This window comes from Sapajus apella, unplaced genomic scaffold (genome assembly GCF_009761245.1).
Source record: "Sapajus apella isolate SASKATOON/1434 unplaced genomic scaffold, GSC_monkey_1.0 scaffold89, whole genome shotgun sequence".
In the NCBI taxonomy this organism is placed as follows: Eukaryota; Metazoa; Chordata; class Mammalia; order Primates; family Cebidae; genus Sapajus; species Sapajus apella.
The window spans coordinates 2502189-2527211 of record NW_022437029.1 but is presented as its reverse complement, the minus strand read 5'-3'; the positions used below and the strand labels follow the sequence as shown (position 1 = coordinate 2527211).

At 34.8% G+C, this 25023-nt stretch overlaps 1 protein-coding gene across 18 annotated transcripts in view; it reads left to right on the top strand.

Moving 5' to 3' along the window:
* Positions 1–25023, top strand: part of TSGA10 (testis specific 10) — a 156913-nt gene that overhangs the window by 56203 nt on the left and 75687 nt on the right. For 17 of the 18 annotated variants that reach the window (XM_032255405.1, XM_032255417.1, XM_032255412.1 and 14 more), the window contains 6 exons: positions 8451–8566; positions 10888–11042; positions 15704–15759; positions 16905–17073; positions 19771–19881; positions 23731–23916. In XM_032255405.1, coding sequence (XP_032111296.1) covers positions 8451–8566; positions 10888–11042; positions 15704–15759; positions 16905–17073; positions 19771–19881; positions 23731–23916 — 793 coding nt within the window. The remainder of the gene's footprint in view (positions 1–8450; positions 8567–10887; positions 11043–15703; positions 15760–16904; positions 17074–19770; positions 19882–23730; positions 23917–25023) is intronic. The other variant, XM_032255408.1, reaches the window with a different exon arrangement.

The following is a 25023-nucleotide window of genomic DNA, read 5'->3' as shown; positions in this document are numbered from 1 at the left end:
AGATCTCATCTTTTAAGGGAAGGTTTTATTTCATTTGTTTAATTTAAAAAACTAGAATTTTCTTCTTATGCCAGTAAGTATATATATATATGTAAGCATTTATTATTTTGTCTAAATTTAAAAAGATGTTTGTGTTATTTATAATATCCTATAAACATTTTAATTTACATAGAGTCTGTGGTTATTTCCTGTTTTTCTACTCTGGAATTAGTGGTTATTATTAGTTTTTTCCAAAGACCTACATTTTGCTTTGCTTATGATCCTATTGTTTTTTTCTTTAGTGGCTCACGCCTGTAATCCCAGCACTTTGGGAGGCCGAGGCGGGTGGATCACGAGGTCAAGAGATCGGGACCATCCTGGTCAACACGGTGAAACCCCGTCTCTACTAAAAATACAAAAAATCAGCTGGGCATGGTGGCGCGTGCCTGTCATCCTAGCTACTCAGGAGGCTGAGGCAGGGGAATTGCCTGAACCCGGGAGGCGGAGGTTGCGGTGAGCCGAGATGGCGCCATTGCACTCCAGCCTGGGTAACAAGAGCGAAACTCCGTCTCAAAAAAAAAAAAAAAAAAAAAAAAAAATTATTTCATTAACTCTTGTTCTTATTTTATTATTTCCTTTCTTCTATTTTCTTTAGATTTCTTTTTTCCTGAATTTTCTTCAGATGAATACTTACATTTTTACTTTTTACGCATTTTTTTCTAATAGAAACATCTAAAGCCATAAGTTATCCTCAAAATACTTCTTTAGATATATTCTGAAGATTTTAATATTTACTATTTTCTGTATAAAAATTTTTCTAATTTCAACTATGATTACTTTGGTCTATTGGTTATCATGATTTTAAATGTTTAAAACTATAATCAATTTCTAATTATCTTTTTGTGACTGATATTTTGTTTATTTACATTGTTTTGCAGAACATAATGTTATATTTCATTTTTCTGACATTTGGTGACCTTTATTATATGTTCAGTTTCTGGTAATGATCTGTGCATTTTTGAGAAATTATGAAGTCGTTGGGAGCAGTGTTTTTTGTTTATTAGGTTTGTAACTATGTTATTCAAATATTCTATATTCATACTGTATTTTATATCTATTACTGACATGTATTAAAGTTTTCTGCTATGATTGTAGATTTCTTTTGTAGAACTGTCAACTTTTTCATTATATATTTTGATGGTATGTTATTAGGTGCATATAAATTTAGAATTTTTCTTTTACTAAGTGACTTTCTTTACTCATGTTTTCTTACCCCTTTTGTGTGATATTAACATAGCTATACCAGTTTCTTTTGGTATTCATTTTCATGAGCTTCAAGTAAGGTCAAATCCTTCTCCCGTGGTCTGGACCTTCAGTTTCCCCAGTGAAGGTGTGTGTTTGGGATTGGATGATCCTCCTTTCCCACTTTCACACTTTGGGCACTCAAAGTGTTTGGGCTGTCTCTCGGGTCCTGCAGGAGCAATCATGTTTCTTCAAAGGGTCTGTGGATTCTCTTGGCTTCCCTGGTATGTTCCTGCAGTAGTTCTTGGAGCAAAAGTTCACAGTATGTATCTTCACACACTGCTCTGTTTGTCTGGGTGGGAGCTTTAAATTAGTCCTGCCCCCTATCCACCATTTTCCTACCCCCAATCTTTTTTTTTTTTTTAATTGTGAAGTAGTAGTCCATAGTGTAGATAACCACCTGTTTTTATTAATATTTTGTTTTGATAGATATTTGGATTAGTTACCCACTTTTAGCTGTAATTAATGAGTAAGACTGCTGTAAAATTTTTGCATATGCCTTTTTATGGACATATGTTTTTATTCTCTTGAATAAGAGTAGAATTGTTGGGTTACATGGTAAGCATGTATTTAATTTCATAAGGAATGATCAGTTTTCCACTGTGATTGTGTGATTTTACAGTCCTAGTAACAATTTATAATGTAGCCCTTTAAAATCAGGCCTCTGAGAGAGAATTGAGTTGTAATTTGCTAAGATACCTTGGTATGTATAGTAGTCCCCTCTTATCAATGGGGGATATGTTCTAAGACCCACAGTGGATGCCTAAAACCACAGATATTAATAGTACTGAACCCTATACGTACTATGTCTTTTTTCCTAAATATATATACTTATGATAATGTTTAATTTATAAATTAGGTACAGTAGGAGATTAACAGCAATAACTAATAATAAAATAGGGCAATTATAACCACATATTTTAAACATTATATGAATGTGGTCTCTCTCTTTTCAGTTGACTGTTGTGGGTAACTGAAACCATAGAAAGAGAAACCACAGATAACACAGAGGGGACTATGACATTGAATTATCATCTCTTCTAGATTCACAGGAATCTAGAATTGTACTAGCTTTGGGCTATCCTTGAGAGAATTGAGAAAATAGTCACTGAATTAATTTTTTCTAGTTTTTTTCCCCAAAGAACCCCACTTGAGAAAGGTTGTATAAGAGTTTAAATTGTTCCACCCATGTCCTTGGCAACATTTAGTGTTTTCAGTCTCTGATTTTAGCCATTTTGCTGGATGTGAGGAGGTATCATTGTGTGGTTTTAATCTGTATTTTCTTGATTCCTAATGATGTTGAGTGCTTTTTGTGTGTGCCATTTGTAGATACAGTCTTGCTATGTTGCCCAGGGTGGTCTTGAACATCTAGCCTCAGTTTTGGTAGATTTTATAAGATTTCCTCTGTAGATTATTATGTCATCTGTGAACAGAGTTTCGCTTCTTTTCTAATCTTAATGCCTTGTGTTTTGCTTTCCTTATTTACTTGATAGAACCTCTGGTACAGTGCTGAACAGAAGAATGAGAACAGTCATCCTTGTTTTGTTCCTGATTTTGGAAGGAAAGCAATTCAGCCTTTCGTCTTTGTAATGTTAGCTGTAGGCTTTTCGTAGATGCCTATCATGAAATTGGAAAGTTGTCTTCTATTTGTAATGTGCTGAGTGTTCTTTGGCAAAGTGTAATTTGTCAAATGCTTATACTGCATCTGTTAATGTGATCATAATTTTTTTTCTTTTTCAGTCTGTTAATATGATGAGTTATTATTGATTAATTTACAAATTGTAAACCAACCTGGCATTCCTGGGTAAGCACCACGTAGTCATAGTAGATTCTGATTTTGTTGGATTTGATTACTAGGCTTGGTTAAAACTTTTAGCATATATGTTCATGCTTTCTCCAGAAGCATTGTAATTTTACATTATGGTTAGGTTTTGTGTATGGTGTCATGTAGTGGTCAGAGTTCTTTTTTTGTCTACACAACAATACAATTGGGTTTTTTTTGTTTGTTTGTTGTTCATTTTACTTTTCAACTTTTAAGTTCAGGGGTACATGTATTGGCTTGTTATGGAGGTGAAACCCTGTCATGGGTGTTTATTGTACAGAATATTTTGTTACTCAGACCAATGCAGTTTTTTTAGCATTAATTGTTTTCTTTCCCCATTGGATTACTTTGATGTATTTATTGAAAAATGACCATATATCTGTGGTCTATTTCTGTTCTCTATATTCTGCTTTATTAGTCTAATGTGTTGATACTTATACTAATGTCATACCATTTTGAATACTGTAGTAAGTCTCAAAGTCAGCTTGGTAAGTCCTCTAAATTTATTTCATGTTTCTATTTCTATTTATTTAATGTTTCCTTTTCTTCTGAAATTTCATCAATTTGATTGTCAGTATGCTAATTCATTTATCAGGTGTATCCATTCTACTATTTACACCATGTTTTTTTTTTAACTTCATCTACATTTCTCAGGACTGTTATTTGTGCCTTTTTCCTTGTCTTTTTTCATATTGTCAATATCTAGTACTTTTATTTAGTTTTAAAAATTGTTTTCTAGAACCTCCAGAAAAAATTACTACTTTTTAAAAATTTTTTATTTGAGACGATCGCACTGTTGCCCAGGCTGGAGTATAGTGGCACAATCACAGCTCACTGCAGCCTTGACCTGCTGGGCGCAAGTGATTCTCTTGCCTCAGCCTCCCAAGTACCTGGGACCACAGATATGTGCCACTTTGCCAGGCTAATTTTGTAGAGACAGTCTCCCTATGTTGCCCAGGCTGGTCTTGATCTCCCAGCCTTAAATGATCCTTCCACATTGGCCTCCCAAAGTGCTGGGATTACAGGCATGAGCCACCATGCCTGGCTTCTCCTTTATTTTAATGTTTTTTTGGGGCTAATTTTTTGGATACATTTATTCTAATATACCTGCTTCTGCTTGATTTTGTAATCAGTGTGTCTTGTTTTGTTTTGTTTTTAAATGGCCTTCTCAAGTGTCTTAGGATTTTGGCCCTGAAACACATTTTTCCATGAAGGTATAAGTTATTGTGTAAAATGATGCTTTTGGGTGTAGAACAATGTCAGCCTCCTTGAGTTCATGGTGTTTGGAGATGGGAGAGACTCTGATGCCATAAAACCACTATCACTTTCTGCCTCATATATAGCTGCTTTGCCAGTTTTTCACCCTTTGCTCCCCTGAGTGAAGAGACACTAGCAGGCTCTATTAGTCTATTCTTGTGTTGCTATAAAGAAATACCTGAGTGTGGGTAACTTTAAAAGAAAAGAGATTTATTTTAGCTCACAGTTCTGCAGGCTGTACAGGAAGTGTGGTGCTGGCATTTGCTTTTGGTGAGGGTCTGAGGCAGCTTACTGTCTTGGTGGAAGGCAAAGAGGGAGCCAGTGCATCACATGACAAGGGCGGAGCAAGAGAAAAGGGGAGGTTCCAGACTTCTTTAAACAACCAGATTTCATGTGAACTAACTAGCAAAAACTCACTGATCACCCAGGGGAGAGTGTTAAACCCTTCATGAAAGACCTGCCCCCATGATCCAATCATCTCCTCCCAGGCCCCTCTTCCAACATTGGGAATCGCATTTCAACATGAGATTTGGAGCGGACAAACATCCAAACCATGTCATTCCTTAGCAAACTTGGTTGCTTGTTGGAATCAAATGAGGAGCTTTAAAAAAAATAGTGATATTGATTCTCATCCCCAGAGATTTAACTTAATTGTTGTAATTTTACAGCCTAGATCTAGTACTTTTTTTGTTTTACTACTTTAAAATATTTTCGTAATTTGTAGGAAGTTGCAAAAATATACCAAAAAAAAGTATACAGAAGTTGATGTATACCCTTCACTCACTTTCCCACAATGATTACATTTTATATAACCATAGTACAAGATCAAAGCCAGAAAGTTGACATTGGTACAATGTGTGTGCATAGTTCTGCATAGTTCTGTCATTTTATCACACGTGTAGTTTCATGTAACAACCACCACATTCAATACACAAAAAGTCTATTACCACAAGAATATCTCTCATGCTTCTCCTTTATAGTCACATCTCCTCTTCCCCCACCACAATCCCTGAATCTGTCACTAATCTGTTTTCCAACGCTGCAATTTTGTAATTTCAAGAATGTTCTATAAATAGAATCATAGAGATATGATTTTTGAGATTGGCTTGAAAACTCAGAATAATGCCATTGAGATCCAGCCAAGTATGAAATTTTGCTACTTTTTTGATATTGTTGAGTAACATTTTATAGTATGAATGTACTATAATTTGTTCAGCTATTAACCTGGTGAAGGACATTTTGATTGCTTCCAGGTTTTGGCTGTTGAAAATAAGGTAGACCATATGCATTTAATATAATTATTGGTAGGGCTCAATTCTCCATGTTATTTTTTGGGGTGTTTTTTGTTTGTTTATTTCTTTCCTCTGATTCTCATATCTCTGTTTTTGTTTTCCTGCCTTTTCATAGATTACTTGACATTTTTTAGAATCCCATTTTTTATATCTACAGTATTTTTGTAGTATTTTGAGTGTCTATAGATTTTTCAGTGGTTGCTCTGTGAATTGCACTTACCACGATCCACTGGTGTCACATTTTATCGCTTTGAATAAAGTATAGAAATCTTGCCTCCTTTTAAGTCCTTTTATCCTCCCCCATTTATAATTGTCTTAATAGATACAGATTAATACTTCTTTAGCCTGGGATTTCATCTTTTATTAGCTATTATTTTGTTGAATATTTTCTTTACTCTTCCCTACTGGGATTTTGATTAGGTAAATATTGGACCTTCTTATTCTATCTTTTACGTCTGTTAACCTCTGTTTTGTATTTTTTCATTGTTTTATCTGTGCTCTCATATAAGACCTCTGATCTACTTTTTTTCTCCAGTTTACCAGTTATCTCTTTGGCAGTGTCAATCTGTGTTCTTAACTTGTTCACTGAGTTTTGTAATTTTTAAAATTTTGATATTAGTTTAATTTTGTGAAGTTCTGTTTGGTTTTTTTCCAAATTTGTTGGTTATTTTTTCTTTACATATACTATTACTTATTTTATGTCTTTGTATTTAAACGTATGTATTTATTTTTTAAATCAATTTTTTTATTATACTTTAAATTCTGGGGGTACATGTGCAGAATGTAAAGGTTTGTTACTTAGGTATACACGTGCCATGGTGGCTTACTATACCCATCAACCTGTCATCTACATTAGATATTTCTCCTAATGCTATCTCTCCCCTAGTCCTGCCACCCGCCAATAGGCCCCAGTGTCTGATGTTCCCCTCCTTGTGTCTATGTGTTCTCATTGTTCAACTCCCACTTATGAGCGAGAACATGCGGTGTTTGGTTTTCTATTCTTGTGTTAGTTTGCTGAGAATGATGGTTTCTAGCTTTATCCATGTCCCTGCAAAGGACATGAACTCATCCTTTTTTGTGGCTACATAGTATTCCATGGTGTATATGTGCCACATTTTCTTTATCCAGTCTGTCATTGATGGGCATTTGGGTTGGTTCCAAGTCTTTGTTATTGTGTACAGTGCTGCAATAAACATATGTGTGCATGTGTCTTTATAGTAGGATGATTTATACTCCTTTGGGTATATACCCAGTAATGGGATTGCTGGGTCAAATGGTATTTCTATTTCTAGATCCTTGAGGAATCACCACACCCTCTTCCACAGTGGTTGAATTTACACTCCCACCAACAGTGTAAAAGTGTTCCTGTTTCTCCACATCCTCTCTGGCATCTGTTATTACCTGACTTTTTAATGATCGCCATTCTAACTGGCATGAGATGGTATCTCGGTGTGGTTTGGCTTTACTTTTTTTTTTTTTTTTTTTTTTTGAATCTCATTTTGTCACCCAGGCTGGAATGCAGTGGTATGATCTTGGCTCACCAAAACTTCTGCCTCCCAGGTTGAAGTGATTCTCCTGCCTCAGCCTCCTGAGTAGGTGGGATAACAGACATGCACCACCACACCCAGCTAATTTTTATATTTTTAGTAGAGATGGGGTTTCACCATGTTGGTCAGGCTGGTCATGAACTCCTGACCTTAGGTGATCTGCCCGTCTTGGCCTCCCAAAGTGCCACCATGGTGGGATGAGCCACTATGCCCAGCCTGATTTGCATTTCTGCAATGACCAGTGATGATGAGTTTTTTTTTTCCTGTTTGTTGGTTGCATGAATGTCTTCTTTTGAGAAGTGTCTGTTCATATCCTTTGCCCACTTTTTGATGGGGTTGTTTGTTTTTTTCTTGTAAATTAGTTTACATTCTTTGTAGATTCTGGCTGTTAGCCCTTTGTCAGATGGATAGATTGCTAAAATTTTCTTCCATTCTGTTGCCTGTTCACTCTGATGATAGTTTCTTTTGCTGTAAACACATGTATTTCTAAGTTTCTATTTGATAGTGCTGTAGTCTGAAGTTCTTAGGGATCTAATTTAGTTTGTGTGTCTCTTGGCTGCCACTAAGGTTGGATCGTTTCTTAATGTGTTTTCAAATTTTGTATTATGAGATCATTTTCTGTAGGCTTTTGTCTGGGGTTTAGTTCTCTGCTTGGGTTGAGAGCATGCCTCTAGAGTTTTGCCAGGAGTTCCTGATTGTATGACCAATCGGGAATCACATTTTATTTTGATGTCTTAGATTGAGATTAAGACTCTCTGTTGTTATTATTTTCCTGAGCGTATCAAAAATTGACAAGGTGTTTTTCTCTAGTCTGACCTTCTCCCTAATGGTATATCTCTCCATATTTACTTGGGACACCTTAGTTCTATTCTTTGTGCTGTAGACATCTCTATGGCTTCATCTTATTGTCTGAATTAAATCATAAGACCTTAGGCTATTGAGACAGACAAACCCCAGTCATAGCTAACATAACAGTTCCTAAAATGATTGCTCTGATTTGGCCTTAGGGGACTTAGGGAAGGTACTATTGCCAAAATATAAGCTAATAGTAGCTTATATTGGAGTGATGGATTGAAGATCCCTTCTTATCCTTTATTTTTTAAACTTCCTGGTTTTTTAATGAAAATATTAAAACTGTATTAAAATATTAAGAGGAAATAAGTATATTAGTGTCCTTAAAAGTTTTTAGATTTAAACACACTACAAGATGACAAAACAAAAATTTCAGAATTAGTTTTATTATATTTGTAGACTTTTATATGAAAATACAGAAAAGGATCTTTCTGATACTCAACGACACCTTGCTAAGAAAAAATATGAGCTACAGCTTACCCAGGAGAAAATTATGTGCTTGGATGAAAAAATTGGTGAGTTTTTTTCTCCTAATATTACTTTTATTTCTTCTTAAGTCTGTAGTCTGAAGTTCTTATGAATGAAAAAGAATAGAAAAATGGATTTTTCTTTGACAGCAAAATTTTTTAGACTTAGCGCTGTAAGTACTTAGTGATAAGTTAAAATTTGTCAATGAAGTAGTAGCTAAACTAAGCAGCAACAGTTTGTAAACGTATGATGATAACTTTTAAATTTGAAATATTTTGTGTACTATTGTAGCTTGTCCATAGCTGCTATAATGAAATATAGTACCTATAACTTTTGTTGGAAAGTATACATGTTTGGCTATGTCTATGGTATTACTGGGGTTTATAGTGAAAGTTACTTTTTTAAAGTCTCCTCTTTATGTTTCTTATTAGGATTATTATGAAAATATGGTCATAACTTAATCTTATAAGGTATGATTTTGGTCAGGGCTATAAAAGAACCTATTTTAAAGCAGAGGAAATATTGTTAACGCTTGCTATTATATAGTTCAAGAATGTTTGGTATAAACAACTAGGCAGGTGGTGATAGTATTTATCAAACCAGGAAATATTAAAACAAATATAAAAGCTAATATTGACGGAGAACTCTCATTTGGATATTTTAAGTCCAAATAAAGATCTAAGGTAAGCAGTTGAATATTTAAGTTTGTGTCTCAGAAGAGAAAGATACATATTTGGGACAAATCAGCATATAAATGATATTTTAAAACCATGAAATTACCTAGGGAAATGTAGAGAATGAGGAGAAGAGGATCCAGGACTGAGTAAGAAGAAGCCAAAGAAGTAGGAAGAAGATCCAGAAGTGAGTGTTATTTTGGAAGGCCAGAAAGCAAAGTGTTTTTTAAAGGGAGGGTGTGATCAATTGTCAGATACTTGTGAGAAGTGAAATAAATGAGACTAAAAATATTATTGATTGGATTTGGCACGTTGGAAGGTTTTGTAACACCAAAAAAAGTTTGAATGGAGTGTTGGTTGTAGAAGATAGAGTGGATTGAGGCATAAATGGGAAGTGAAGTGCAGACAGAAAAGAAGTCTCTCAAGTTTGGCTATTTAAGGGTAGGAAGAAAATAGGGCAATAGTTTCAGTGGGCTGTTAGGTTGAATTTTTTTTAAGCTAGGAGATACTAGAGCTGTTTTAGAGATGTACTGATTGTTTGATTGCCAATGGGAGTGAACTCAGATATCAGGACACACAAAACATGTGGGTTGCCTTAAAGGCAATACTGCCTGCAAGAAGAGACATGGTGTATTCTCCAGTACTATATAGATCATGGCCTTGGCATATGAAAATATGGTATTACCTCCCTTAGCACTGCTCCTGGATGGCCCTCACAAGTATTAACCTTGAAGGGATTAACCAACAAGTCTAGTCTAACAGAGCTTTCCTTGTAGAGCTCTAGATCAGTGGTTCTCAAACTGTTATCTGTGTCAGAATCACCTTGAGAGCTAATAAAGATCATTGGAGCCAGCCTCCTTGAAGTATGCGAGGACCAGAGCTTTTGTGTCCCTATCAGTTTCTGTAGGTAAATCTAATACCTTAGAACCCCTAATCTAGATGAGTGGTTCTTACTCCTCATTATGCATTAGAATCACTGGGGAAAGAAGAGGTTTTTAAAACATAAATTGCTGTGCCTACCCCTAGAATTTCTGATTCAGTAGGTCTGGAGTGGAGGTCTAAGAATGTACATTTCCCAGGTGATGCTGATAGTGCTGGTTGAGAAACCACAATTTGAAAACTATTCTTCTATACGAATTATTCAGGCCTTCAGTATTGAGATTGACTTGCAAGAGTCCTCACAAATTGAATCATAATTCCTGGGATGATTTTTTTCCTAGGAGTTTTTATAACACTACTTTAGAAATTTCAGAATATTAGAAGACATTTGATTTTAAAGATGACTTAATTGAATATTTTATTAAGATGTGTTACTTACCAACTTTAGGCTAGAGGGAGGGGAGGGGAAACTAGAGGGAAGAAGTGCCACAGATTGTTTCACTATTCCACTTATTTCACCCACTCTTCCCCTACCAAACATATAAATCTATTTTGAGAGCAATATAGAGCTTTCCTTTTTACTATTCTGATTCAGTGGTAATGTGCTTTTGTGTTTATGCATCATTTTGAGTGTTGTGATTCATTGTAGTTTTTAATTTAAAAAATTTTTAAATTTGGGATATAGTACTCATTTTTAGTAATTAAATATAATATATATTAGAAGTAAGGAGACTTCAAAAAGTATGATAATCTGCTTGAAATAGAAAAAAGATTTTATCTTGATCAAAATAACACTTTTATGATTACATATTTAGATAATTTTACAAGGCAAAATATTGCACAGCGAGAAGAAATCAGCATTCTTGGTGCAACCCTCAATGATCTGGCTAAAGAAAAGGAATGCCTGCAAGCATGTTTGGATAAAAAGTCTGAGAATATTGCATCCCTTGGAGAGAGTTTGGCAATGAAAGTATGTTCTGAGAACTGTGGTTTATAAGAATGTTTAAATAAAATGATAAATATTAAACTATGGTTTAAAAGAACTAGAATCTGAATAAAATATTCAGATTTTCTCAAATTCTTTTCTAGAGAGTTGAAAGTTCAAAATCTGACTTTGAAATATTTTAAGATAGTCTTAGGATGTATGTGTACAAATCCCATAGCTAATATTTTAAATTGATTTTTCTGTTATGAATTAGTAATTAAGATTAACTGACAAAAACTCATTCAAATATCAAAATATAAAGCATGATAATAAAGTAGTGAGACTAATTTCTTTTTAAAAGCATATTTTCAGGTAGTTACTTTGGGAGATAATATGCCCGTTTCATTAAAACTGCCTTTTGTAATTGTGTTTAGACCTAGGAGCACATTTTTACATCATCCTCAGGCTTTGAGAATAGATCTTGTAGGGCTGGTGAATAAAGCTAGATGATAACCTCCATCCCACATTTTTTTTTTTGTTTTAGAAAAAAGATGTTGCCAACAAGGTAGAGAGATATTGATATTATTTTCTAGCTTATAAATTGATTCTGAAAGCATTTCCTAAGCTGTTTTCACAAATGTCTTAAGCAAAAGCAGCATCATTGGAATAAGGGCTTTTCCTGCTCTAAGGCAACTAATTTGTTAAGTTATGTCTCCACCCATCCATTCATTCTTTAAACAAACATTTGTTGACATGTACCAGGTGTTATGTTAGAAGCTGAGGTTGAGGCCGGGCGTGGCGGCTCATGCCTCTAATCCCAGCACTTTGGGAAGCGGGAGGATCACTTGAGCTCAGGAGTTCAAGACCAGTCTGAGCAATATAGTGAAACCCTGTCTCTACGAAAAATACAAAAATTAACTGAACATGGTGGCACACGCCAGTAGTCCAAGCTACTTGGGAGGCTGAGGCAGGAGTATTGTTTGAGCCTGGGAGGTGGAGGTTGCAGTGAGCCGAGATTGTGCCACCCTACTCCAGCCTGCATGACAGAGCAAGACTTTGTCTCAAAAAAAAAAAAAAAAAGGGGGGGGTGGTCGAATGATCTGCCTTCTCAAAGCCTCTGGTGTAATAAGGAGAGAGATAAAGATACTATTATGATAGAATGTATTAAGTTGGAGTTTGGCAAAAACACACCTGATTCACCCTGGGAATTGGGTTAAGGGAGGAGGAAGGTCTGGAAAACCTTCCATTAAGTGATGGTGCCTGGACTACCCTGAAAAATGACTAATCAGTAGTCAGGAGAATATTTAGGAGAAGAAGACAGTGAGAAAGGGTGATCCAGACAGGCTGAACAGCTTAAGTGAGAGTCCAGTGGCTTTCATGAGAGAATTTCATGAGACTTCCTGATAGTTTAGCATGCCCAGAGAACAGGTTGTAGAGAGATAGATGTAGGAGGGCAAAGAAAAGATGGGATAGGCAGACAGTCCTTTCTCTGCTGTGATGCTCATTGCATTCTCTCTCTCTCTCTCTCTCTCTCTCTCTCTCTGTGTGTGTGTGTGTATTTTCCATCTCCTCATATATCTATATCTACATATATAGATGATAACATATATAGATATATGAAGAAATGGGATAGATAAGTAAAAAATAATGAAAGCACATGTGATGTTGAATGTGAGCTCTATCATTATGGATATAGAGGGTCACTGAAATATGATGATGAAATATTACAATTAGGTCTTTATAACAAATATTCTGGCATTTGTAAATTCATATAAAAGATGGATTATAGAGAAATTAGAATAGTGACAGGGACACTAGTTAAGAGAACAGTGTTGAGACCTATATTAGGATAGTAGGGGTATCAATGAGAGAAATAGATCTATTAAGGAAGTAAAATTGACAAGGTGGTGTTTCTGGCTTAAGAATCACATGGATAGTTCCTATGTATGAAGGAAGAAACAGAAACTAGAACAGGCTTAGAAAGGAAAGTTATTGACTGGGTGCCATGGCTCACACCTGTAATCTCAGCACTTTGGGAGGCCAACGTGGGTGGATCATGAGGTCAAGAGATCAAGACCATCCTGGCCAACATGGTGAAACCCTGTCTCTACTAAAAATACAAAAATTATCCGGGCGTGGTAGTGCACGCCTGTAGCCCCAACTACTAGGGAGTCTGAGGCAGGAGAATTGCTTGAACCTGGGAGGTGGAGGTTGCAGTGAGCCACGATTGGGTCACTGCACTCCAGCCGACATTGGGTCACTGCACTCCAGCGTGGTGACAGAGCAAGACTCTGTCTAAAAAAAAAAAAAAGGGGAAAGTTACTGGCAAGTTTGAATTGTCTTTGGGATATGTAGATGAAATATTCAAAGGCTCTTGGATTTTTAGGTTTGGAGGAAAATTGAATTAAAGTTAATAGATGATTTGGGAATCACGAACATAACAGGTCATCAAAGGGTGTGAGATAGTAAATACTTGTGGAAAATGCTGACTCATTATTTTTGAAATTTTAGGGTTTTTTAGGTGGAATTTTGCTTCTCATTATGTTTAAAACATTTTCAAAACACTAACATTTAGAAAAAAATTCTTCACATCTTTCAAAATCTCCTTTTCTTGTGCTGTATCTAATATTTCACATTTTTTCCATTCTGCTGACTCTACCAGTGTTTTCTTTCCTTCACAAGGAATACTGAGTTACAAGTCTACTTCAAAATCAAGAACTTTGTATAAGATTTTATGAAAGTAAGCACATCCATCCTCTGTATGGAAAGTAACTTGTAAGGCAGTGTTAGGCAATCAAAAGAGGAAATGTTTTCTACCGTGATATTTCAGAGCTAAACTAACAACGGTCACTCATTGAAAACTGTTTATATGGAGATTACAGAAATAAATTAGTGTGGAAAAGTCTACATTATAGTTAATAAAGTGATTTTTTTTCTGGTATTCACGGTTTAAAAAATGTTTTACTACTCACTACCAATTAAAATTAGAAAACTCAAGAGCAAATTCATAGATTTTTGGGTAAGAAAAGCCAGAATTATTTGAATAAAGTTATAGTTTGTTTATTTTTTCTAAATATACTTAGCACCATCCTGTCCAGACTGAATTTTGACAGTTAACGTGAATCTACATCCCTAGTTGGACAACATATGAGGTTAAACGAGGAATATTAATTATTATTTGAAAAATTGCTAAACATTGAAGTCGTACAGGGAATATATCTTAGAACATACTGAGATTGTACAAGGAATGATGGTACATTTGAGAAATGGTGGTATAGGGTCATATTAAGAGAAAAATAGGCTAAGAAGATATATTATTGGATTCAATCCAGAAATTTTGTTGCTTTGGATACTTTACGATGTTTCTAGTGAATCTTTTTCTTTAAGATGCACTTCTGTTGATAAAAGTAAGCCCTTTTTAGGCTTATGAAACATATTTTAAGATTAATTGAGTGAGGAACTTTCAAAAGCACTAGTTCAACTAGTTTTTCAGAATTTATTAGAAATGTATTAAATTATATTTCAGAAACATGTAAACCTTCCATTTTAAGCAATATTTTGTCTTTTAGTTCTTCCTTTGTTGGTCTGTCCTTCTTGAAGAGGTTTAACTTTTTTTTTTTTTTTAATGGATATTTTAACAACACACCAATACTGCCAGTTGTGGAATTTGTACCATTCTATGAAAAAGCAAAATGGGAAACTGTAACTAAAAATACCCCAGAGAAGAGCACATGAATAAAGGAAGATAGCATGCACACACACAAGTGTGTGCAAAACTAACACTAAAGAGAGGAACAGAGTTGGTTGGAAAATATAGGTTTGAATTTTAAAAAATCTTTTTACTTGGTTACTTAAGATTTGAAAATTCAGAGGGCAAGGTGAAATCCAGTTATTACTTAGTGAAATAATTTTCTTACTTTTTTAGGGATAATGTTAGCTCTAAGTATCTGTTTATAGTTGGACTAGTTCAGGCTCAATGGCAGTTTTAAAAAGAGGTGTAAGAATGGTATTAGGGCTTTAAGATATTCAAACCCATTTCTGCCTTGACTGACTCCACTAATTCTACTCCCTCACCTTGCCTTTGAAAAAGGAGAATATAGTTTATTTTTCTTATCTTTTCTCTAGGCCTAATACTTACCTCCTTATTAGCTCATACCTAAATATCAGTAGTATACTTTTAAAAATAATTGGATTGGAACAGCTTTTTGAAGAGACTGTTGCTGGCTAATATAAATAATATACTTAATCAAAATTATTCTTAAAAACTAAATTTAGTTATACATGATTGGCTTCTCTGGGTTTTATAACATAAAGAATGTGAGCAAGCAAACCAGTTCTAATCCCAGCATAGAATACCAGTACTCCAATGCCAAACCATTAGTTTGCCTCCAAAAACAGGTGGTTATGGGGTTCTTGTGTTGCTAGGTGACTGCACAAAATATCTTTTAACAAAGAATTTGATTACTGATCTCATATAATTACACCTAAGTATACCCTTTACTTTAATGAACATAATCTATTTTTACCCAGTGCAAATATTCGCATTGATATACTAGGCTTTAAAGTGTGGAAAAGAACAGGGCATACATATTTAAAACAAAATGGAAACCTAAAGGGAAGGGGAAATTATTTTTTTGTTCATTCAGTTTTAACAGAAATAACAGCTTAAGATAATTTTTTATTCAATACTTATATTACTTTTCAAGGAAAAGACCATTTCAGGCATGAAGAATATCATTGCTGAGATGGAACAGGCATCAAGGTAAATCAGTCATTCAACAAATATTTGAGCACTTACATGGGGGCCAAGTACCATGTTGGGTCCAAAGATAATAAGAAACAAGGGGCTTAGTGATACATGTAAGGTGCTAACTCTCTCGTCAAAGTGGGGGCCTAAGTCTGTCTAGGGAACTAAAAGAGGGGATGGTGTTTGCCAAGTAAAATAAGGGGAAGGGAAGGGCATTCAAAGTAGAAAGAATAGCAAAGAACCACAGATCATGTTCACAAGCATCTTGATCTACAAGTAGGTGAGTGTTGTTGAAACCTAGACAGTGAGGAGGGAAGTGAAGGGAGGAGGCTAAATAGGCAGGCAGAGGCTTGTGTTATAGACAAATGAGTATTGGTTATATCCTTTGGGCATTAAGAAATCATTAAAGAATTCTGAGGAGATTTTTGTGTCAGAAGGATAACCAAGCAGAAGAGTTGATGATAAATTTGGGGTTTAAGAGTTGTGGGATAGAAGGAGTGAGGTGCTTTTATGTGAAGGAAAGACACAAGGAAAATGCCAAGTTTCTGGCCAGGGACAAATACTGAACATGTAGAAAGTATAAGGAGAAAAGGTGATTTTACCTCTGAATTTGAAGAACCTTTGGGACCTTATTGTAGACATGTCTAGTAAGCAGTGAAATATGTCTGGGGTGTAATAGGAGCTAAGGCTGCAGATAATTATTTTGGAGTCATTGGGTATAGACGGGGTTGGGAACTGTGGCTATGAATATTGTTTATCTAAGAGAAGGGCTAGAGGGAGAAGAATTGGGAGCCTAGGGCTTGAGCCCTGGAAACCATTAATTTTTAACCGTACAGAGGAAGAGGAATCTGTAAAGGAGACTAAACCCTAACAAAAAGAGGTAGGATGAAAGCTTTCCTAATACTTGATGTCAGAAGTTTTGAAATACTTGGCAGATCATTGACTATTATGTATATTTGTATCCTTTTCATAGTGAAATAATGGCAACATAGAGTAACTCTAATGCACTGTCTTTCCAGTATTTATTCCTATAAATTCAAATGTGTTTAAAATCTCTCCAAATGTTTTCATACTAACTGTCCATCTTATGTCTTGTGAGAATTGGTTGCTCTGTTTCAGTAAAATGTCTTTCCTTATGTACTCTTTGATTTGTGAAATAGACAGTCTACTGAGGCCCTAATTATGTGTGAACAAGACATTTCCAGAATGCGTCGGCAATTGGATGAGACAAATGATGAACTGGCCCAGATCGCCAGGGAAAGAGATATCTTGGCTCATGACAATGACAATCTCCAAGAACAGTTTGCTAAAGCTAAACAAGAAAACCAGGTACACTTGTTCCTAGAATCATTTTCTCCAAGGAAAAAAATATGAATTTCTTCTGAGGAATAGCCCTCATTTCATTTTATAGAATAGCTCAGACACTGGAACTAGCCTTTTTTTTTTTTTTCTTTTTTTTTTTTTTTTTAATATAACAAAATAGGCCACATAATTTTCAAATGGAATTCTTAGGCATAAAGGATTAAATATTAAAGAAAAGAGAGAAAAGGGCTATATTTGTATTAAACCTTAGTGCTTCTTTACTAAAGGATAAATATTTGAATAAATCAACAAACGAGAATAAAAAGCTTGATAAACCTTAAAAGAATAGTTTTTTTTCAATGGACTACATATTATTCTGTTTTAAGTATGACTGTATGGACTGTGCCTTGTGTTTTGGTCCTCATTAGCACTGTGATTGTTTTTAGGAAAATTCCTCTTATAATTACTCTTTCTCCCTAAGGCAATATATTTAAATCTAACCCACAGTTCTCATTTCCAATAATATTTATTTTAACTTGAACATTTAAAAATTCTATTTGGAAAATTCCTTCCCTTCTCAAAATTTTTTAGTCCAAATGGTTTTCCCCACTTTGATATCACTTACAGTGTGTTTAGTTTGCATCATGAAAGTCTATATTCTTTAACTGTTAAAGATTATTAATTTACTTAAACAGCTATAAAGATGTAATGTTTGTTAATCATAAAAAATTATCTGGGATGTTAAAGTACTTTGTTTAAAAGTTAATTAATAATGGAATCCTGGAATAGAAAAAGGACATTATGTAAAAATGAAGGAAATTTGAATAAAGTGTGGACTTTAGATAATAATGTATCACTATTGGTTTATTAATTGTGATATATATGCCATACTAATGTAAAATGTTAATAATAGAAGTGCTCTGTGTACTTCGTTTACAACTTTTCTGTAAATCTAAAACTATTCTGAAATAAAGCTTATTTAAAAAATTAATGAATAGCAATAAAAAACAAAAGATGAGAATTTATAAGGTCTGCATTTGTGTACTCTTTACAGCTAGAGCATATGGGCTAAAGGTGGATATATCTTACTTATGAAGACCTAGAAATTTAGTTTCTGTTTTAGAAATAGAAGCTTATTTTAGAAAGTCTTTTTTTGTAAACAAAAAGTTAAGAAAGTTTTAAAAAGCCCCCAAGTTTTTAACACCCAGTTTGTCACTGTTACATTTGACATGGTTTTTTTATTGCTATTCAGTGCACTTAAAATTTTTAACACTATTTTTATACACACTTTCTAATGTAGTAGGATAAAATCACATATCACTTTATATGATGCTTTTTTCTATGTGAAGTGGCAGTAGAGTTGAATAAGATTCACCTAGGCTGAATCTCGCTGTCTGCTGTGTGATCATGTAAACCAACCTCTGAATCTCAGTGTAACATCTGTAAAAATGGATAGTAAATGAGACCATACATGGAAAACACTTACATACTGTCCAATATATCACTCTATAAATATTTTATAGCTATTATTAGCTTACTGTAATATTGTAAGCACTTTCCTGCCTTGTTCAAACTTTGTAATCATTTTTTTTTTACAAACAGAAGAAAACTGTTGTCATAACAGTTTACATATGTTCAAGAGTAGTTTTTTTCCTTCGTTATGGTCATAGACCCAAGGTAGAAGAGAGGTCTCTCTCTGTGGACCATAGGTTAAGAACTAGTATTGCAGAAGACTAGAAAGTGGAAACTTTAAAAAATTTTATCCTTGATACCACAATTTTTAACAAAATTGGGATAATGAGGTATTTTTGTGTTTTAGCATGATTTTTTCACTTAGGTGAACATTTTCCTGTATTATTAAAAATCATTCCAAATGTTTCTCATAAATAATGTAATATTTCATTATGCGGTTATGCCACTATGTAGATATACTATTATTTAGTGCATGATTCACTTAATGGGAATAAATATTGTCAGTGTAGCAAAAATGCCTTAATGACAGTATCTCATTAAATTTTATTAGATTTCATTTCAGACTGAATCATAGCATATGAGGTTTCTTTTTAATTATTATTATTATTTTTTTTGTAAAGATGGGTTCCCACTATGTTGCTCAGGCTGGTCTCAAATTCTTAGGCTCAAGTGATCATCCCAAAGTGCCAGGTGGCCAGGAATGAGCCACCACACCCAGCTGAGGTTTCTAATTTAAATTAAAAAAAAAAAAAAGTAAATGGACATTTTCAAATATATTGAATCCCTATGTGCCATCTCCCACCCTCAACAATAGTTAACATTTTTGTCTTTCTTGTTTTTATGAGCATTTAAAAATTGTCTCTTGATACACCAGATACATGATCACAGATTTGCTCTCTGCAAATCTACATTTACTCCAACAGTACATGGAAACGCCCATTCTTTGCCATAGCTGAATAGCTTTAAATCTTTATGAATTTGATACACAGAATAGTAATTCATTGTTTTAAGTAGCATATCTTTGATTGCTAGTTTAGTTTTTTTCAGGTCTTACCTACTTATGCCTCCTTTTTTGAATTGCCTGTTTGGGTCATTTGCCCACTTGCTGTTGGGCTCATGTGTTTTCTGTTTTTATATGAGTTTACATATTAGGTATGTTAATTTTATTTGTTCCAAGTATTTAAAAATTTATGGTATTTTTGAGATATAGAATTTTTTTCATAGTTAAATATACCTATCTTTTTTTCATAGGCACTGTCCAAAAAATTGAATGACACTCATAATGAACTTAATGACATAAAACAGAAGGTTCAAGATACTAATTTGGAGGTTAACAAGCTGAAGAATATATTAAAGTCTGAAGTATGTATTTTTTTTCTTTTTGCTCATGATACAGTTTTTACTAGAGTTTAGAATTGAGTATACTCAGAGGGACAGGTGAATCAGATTCTTCTTTAATACATAGTATAGTTTAGTTGTGACAATTGTGGATTAACTACATATTTAGAATGTTCCAAAAGATGCCTTAAGAATATACCCTTTTTGTTGCCACTCTAGACAAGTAGAATCTTCCTGACTGAATGATAGACAAAGGGCCAGAATCAACTTGACCTCACTTATAATTAATTGAAAGTGGTGGGGTTTTCCATTACAAACCTCTGACAAAAGAGGTTCCACCTTATTATGTATCAGATCCGAATTGATTACCCTGTTATGGGGCCATCTATTTTTTAGGACCACAAGACAGATGGTTCTCCTCACACTTCTCTGTTAGCAGTCATTTGACCAGGCAGTTGTATGTGAGATCAGATGACTCCAAATAAATGTGGCGCACGTGTGTCAACTCAGGAATAAACAAGCAGCTTGACTGAGGATTTTAGATAACGTCTATTAGGTAAAATATTTCTGACATTGAAGGAGGATGCATTAATGGTTTGAGTGGTATGTAGGTAACACCATACCTATTATAATAATCAATCCACCTATGCTCTTTTATTTATCATCTTATATCAGTCCACAAATATATCTTGAACATTTATTTATCGTATGCATAGCACTCTTAAGGATTTTGACACAGAAGAGATTCTAAGGATTCCTAAATTGCAAACCTTGCTTTTAGGCAGCAAGCAGCCTGTGTAGGAAAAGCATGTGGTTTCCTACACTTCTTGATTTTAAGGTTCCAGCAATGTAATACCATAAATGAACAGAAGGCTTTTTATTTATGCAGGCTACTCAACCTCTCTGATTCTTCCCATCTGTAATTGGGAACAACACCCAAGTAAGTGAGATAATTTAAAACACCTAGCACAGTGAGCCATCTGAATCTATTCTGGAATAGGGCAGAAATAAATAAATGAATATCTAGAGCAACATTTTTTTTTTGAGACAGGCTTACTGTGTTGCCAGGTTGGAGTGCAGTGGTACAATCTCATCTCACTGCAACCTTTGCCTCCCAGGTTCAAGGTTCAAGTGGTTCTCCTGTCTCCTGAGCAGCTGGGATTACAGGTGCATGCCACCATGCCTGGCTAATTTTTGTATTGTTAGTAGAGACTGGGGTTTCACCATGTTGCCCAGGCTGATCTCAAACACCTGACCTCAAGTGATCTGCCTGCCTTGGCCTCCAAAAGTGCTGGGATTACAGGCGTGAGCCACCGTACCCAGCCCAGAGCAACATTTAACATAGTAAGCTTTTAGCCAGTGTTACACACTTTCCTTTATTTCCCTAGTCTGTTAGTCACATTACCTGAAATTCCGCCTTTAGGGATTAAAACTTTTAGATTCTAGAATTATATTTTCAGACATCACCCATCATGCTTCTTAGGCTCAAGTGATCCTCTCACCCTGGCCTTCCAAAGTGCTGGGGATTTTAGCATCCTAGTATGAGTTTGTTTATGAGATTGCATAACACTGGATGAATGCAGGCCCTGAGAGAATGCACCACGGATCCATTTTAATAGGGATAGACCATCAAGAAGTGTGGAGTACTTCATTCATTCACGTATTCATGCAGTGTGCTAGGTGCTGGAGTGCCAAAGATGAAAAACAGAGAGGAAACAGAATGGCTCCCAGGCAGTGGGAACAACATGAGCAGAGGTGTAGGGGAAAAAATAGGTCCCGTAGGTAGAGTAGAGTGTACAAGTAGATGACAGAGGTGAGAAGGGCTTTCTTTGAACCCTATTTTCAGAAGCTTTTGTTAGAACTAAAGCATGGAAGTTATTTAAGGATTGCCTTTTAGGAAGTTTATTTTGGAGATGTCAAGAATAAGCCAGAAGGGTAACAGAATCAGAAGTGGAGATAGCAGCTAGAAGAGGTTGTAACCATAATTTAGAAAAGAAATGCAAAGGATTCCAGCTGAGGCCTATGGAGTGTTGCAGTGAGCCTGTGGGTGGCCAGAGGGAGCTGTGGAGGCACCCTACAGAAGGGGAGGCACCTTACAGAAGTGAAGAGATCCCGAAAGCAGGAAATAGAGAATACCAAAGAACAGTTTCACTTTCTTTATGGTGTTGCCTCTCAGGCTCAACACTGCTCTGGCCTCTATGGGAGGATATGAAAAGTGGTAAAATAGGTTTCTGTTTGCCAAGAAGGAGGGAGCACTGGGTGGTTGGAGTACAGGAGAGACATTCTAAGGAATCCTTTTTCACTTTGAACAGTGTACTCCCTGGTCACGAAACTAAATTTAACATAAAAAGGGGAGGCTTTACATCCACACCTAACACCACAAAGCCATAAGACAGTTTTAATTGAATGACATGGACAGTAAGTACCACAAAAAGTTAAAGAGGGTAAAGATTGATGAGAGTAAAATTCAGTTTAAGTATATTGTACAAGTACCTTCCAAGTACATTCTCTGTACACAACTATTATTTTTAGTACAATCATGGAAAACACATATCAGGTTCCTACTGACACATTTGGAGTATCTGAATCTTGAACGATAGTTTGGTATATCGTTGACTAACTCAGACTTGACAAAGATCTTTCACATTAGAGGCCACAAGGTGGCAATATTAGCTGAATTTCCACCAGTAATCATAATCGAGAGACGGTTTGTCTGATTTGAAGGAGTATTGGTGAGACATTATTCATTACAATTTGGTCATGTTATTTAGCTCAGGATTTCTGCTAGGGAAGTGCACTATTTATTAACAGGAGAGAAAGAGATCTAGTACCTTTTAAAAAATTAATTACCAAAATTCCAGCTAATTTTTTAGAATTAATTTACCAAACCATAATAAAATGTTTTTTTAAAAATAGTCTAATAATGATTACTCAGTATATTATATTGTTTGTGGAGCTGAATTTTTTCCCCTCCTTATTTCCTTACTAGAAATTAGACCCTACTTCAGTTAATCTGCTCATGATAGAATTTTGAAAGTTTAAAATATCTGGTTCTTACTTATTTAGTATATTTAGGGTAAACTGATACTTTAGATACTTTATAAACTGATACTTTAGTATATTTAGTATAAACTGGCACTTTAGTATAAACTGATACATTTAATATAAACTTATTTAGTATAAACTGAGTTTATACATGAATGCATATTTGTGACTAGTGTTTATTGGCATAGGTTTGATAGTTTACTTCTGAGCAATTTCAGGAAAGTTACTAGACTGGCAGGGAAAGTTACTAGACTAGCAGGTAAAAGATAATCATAGAACAGTTCATGATCAAGATAATTAAGGCTGCGGCTATGAATAAAAGGCAGAAACCAGACAAGAAATTATCAGAAGTTGACACTTAAAATATGCAAGTACTCAGAAGCTCTATAGCCAGCACAACGCAGTAAATTGGTCAGGCAGAAGGGAATACACCATTACAAAAGGTCAGAGGTTCAGAAGCCAGCCCAGCAAGTAGTCAATAAGCAGACATATGGGAAAAGCAGGCTGTGGAGGACTTTGAACAAAATGAAATATAAAAACAAATTCATTCGGGCCTTGAAGAAAAGAGAAATTTACTTAAATTTACTGTTTACTAGTGTTCACTGAGTGTTACTCAGGAGCCAGGGCAGATCTTGATTGCTCTGTCTTTGTTACTTACAGGATGACCTGTTTTCTAAACTAAGATTATAGATACATTTCCTCAGGGTTCTATTATAAATGCTTCTCATGGCAAGTAAAATCCCAATGACCTGGAAAATAATGTTTAATTTTTATCATATGTAGAACATTTTAAACGTTTTAAAATAATAGCTAAAGTTTGCTTTTCAGGAATCTGAAAACCGGCAAATGATGGAACAACTTCGAAAAGCCAATGAAGATGCTGAAAACTGGGAAAGTAAAGCCCGTCAATCAGAGGCAGATAACAATACCCTAAAATTGGAACTTATCACTGCTGAGGCAGAGGGTAACAGATTAAAAGAAAAAGTAGATTCCCTCAACAGAGAGGTTGAGCAAGTAAGTTTGGGAAAATATGCTTATAATACATTCTGCATCATATTTAAAAGAGTTTTGTTTGGCCTTCCATCAATTAAATTAAATGTATGAACAAACACTTATTTAAATACACTGAATTGTAGCATACTAACCATTCTCCTTATACTTTGATTCTTCTATAATTTCTTATCTACTCTACATCCAGAACAATCCTTAGCATTTGTTAAAATTAGAAACTATTTCAAAGGTACCAAAAAAAGTGGTTAAAAAAAAAAAAAAAGGTAACAAAACAGATAAACATATAAACATATCCCCACCTCCCACATGTAAGGATACTAACATTTTGCCATATTGGCTTCAAATGTCTCCTTGTTTAAAGAAATAAAATATTACAGATACAACTTCTCTTACCCTTTTCCCTCCTACTTCCCTAATTGCTGGTGTGCATAACTTTCCTGTCAGTGTGTCTAACTCCTTTGCATGTGTTTATAGTTTTTTTACAATCCCATTACCCACAAATAACGTATAATGTTGTTTTGTATGTTTTGGTTTTTGTTTAGGTGATAACAAACATGCTTGGAGATATTCATTTGCAACTTTCCCTCTTTGCTCAATATTATAATTTTGACACATCTGTTTTGATATGTATAATGTACTGCTTTACTCAAACAGTTGCTTACATACATTGTATATATATTTCCTTGTTTAAATTCATTCCCATATTGAAGGAAATTTAAATTTTTTTTCACTTTTTTCTGTGATAAAACACTGCAACAAACCTTTAACATTTCTCCTTGACTATGTGTTTCCCTAGGTTTATGCCTGGACATTAATTTTAAAAAGCTATATGTCTGGAATAGATCCAAGATATGGGCAATTTCAACTCTTCTAAGTATTGTCAAATTGCTCTCTAAAGTGTCATTCTCCCATTAGAAGTCATGAGTTATTTTCTCACACAGGAATCAATATTTGCTGTTGTCAGACAATTATTTCCATGCTTTTTTCTTGTGCTTCCTTGATTACAAGTGAAATTGAGGATCTTTTAATGTTTCTTAGCCATGTAGGATTCTTCCTTTATCAGTGTTTTCTTGAATTTCTCTTGAATGAAAGTTTTGTAAACTTTGCCCA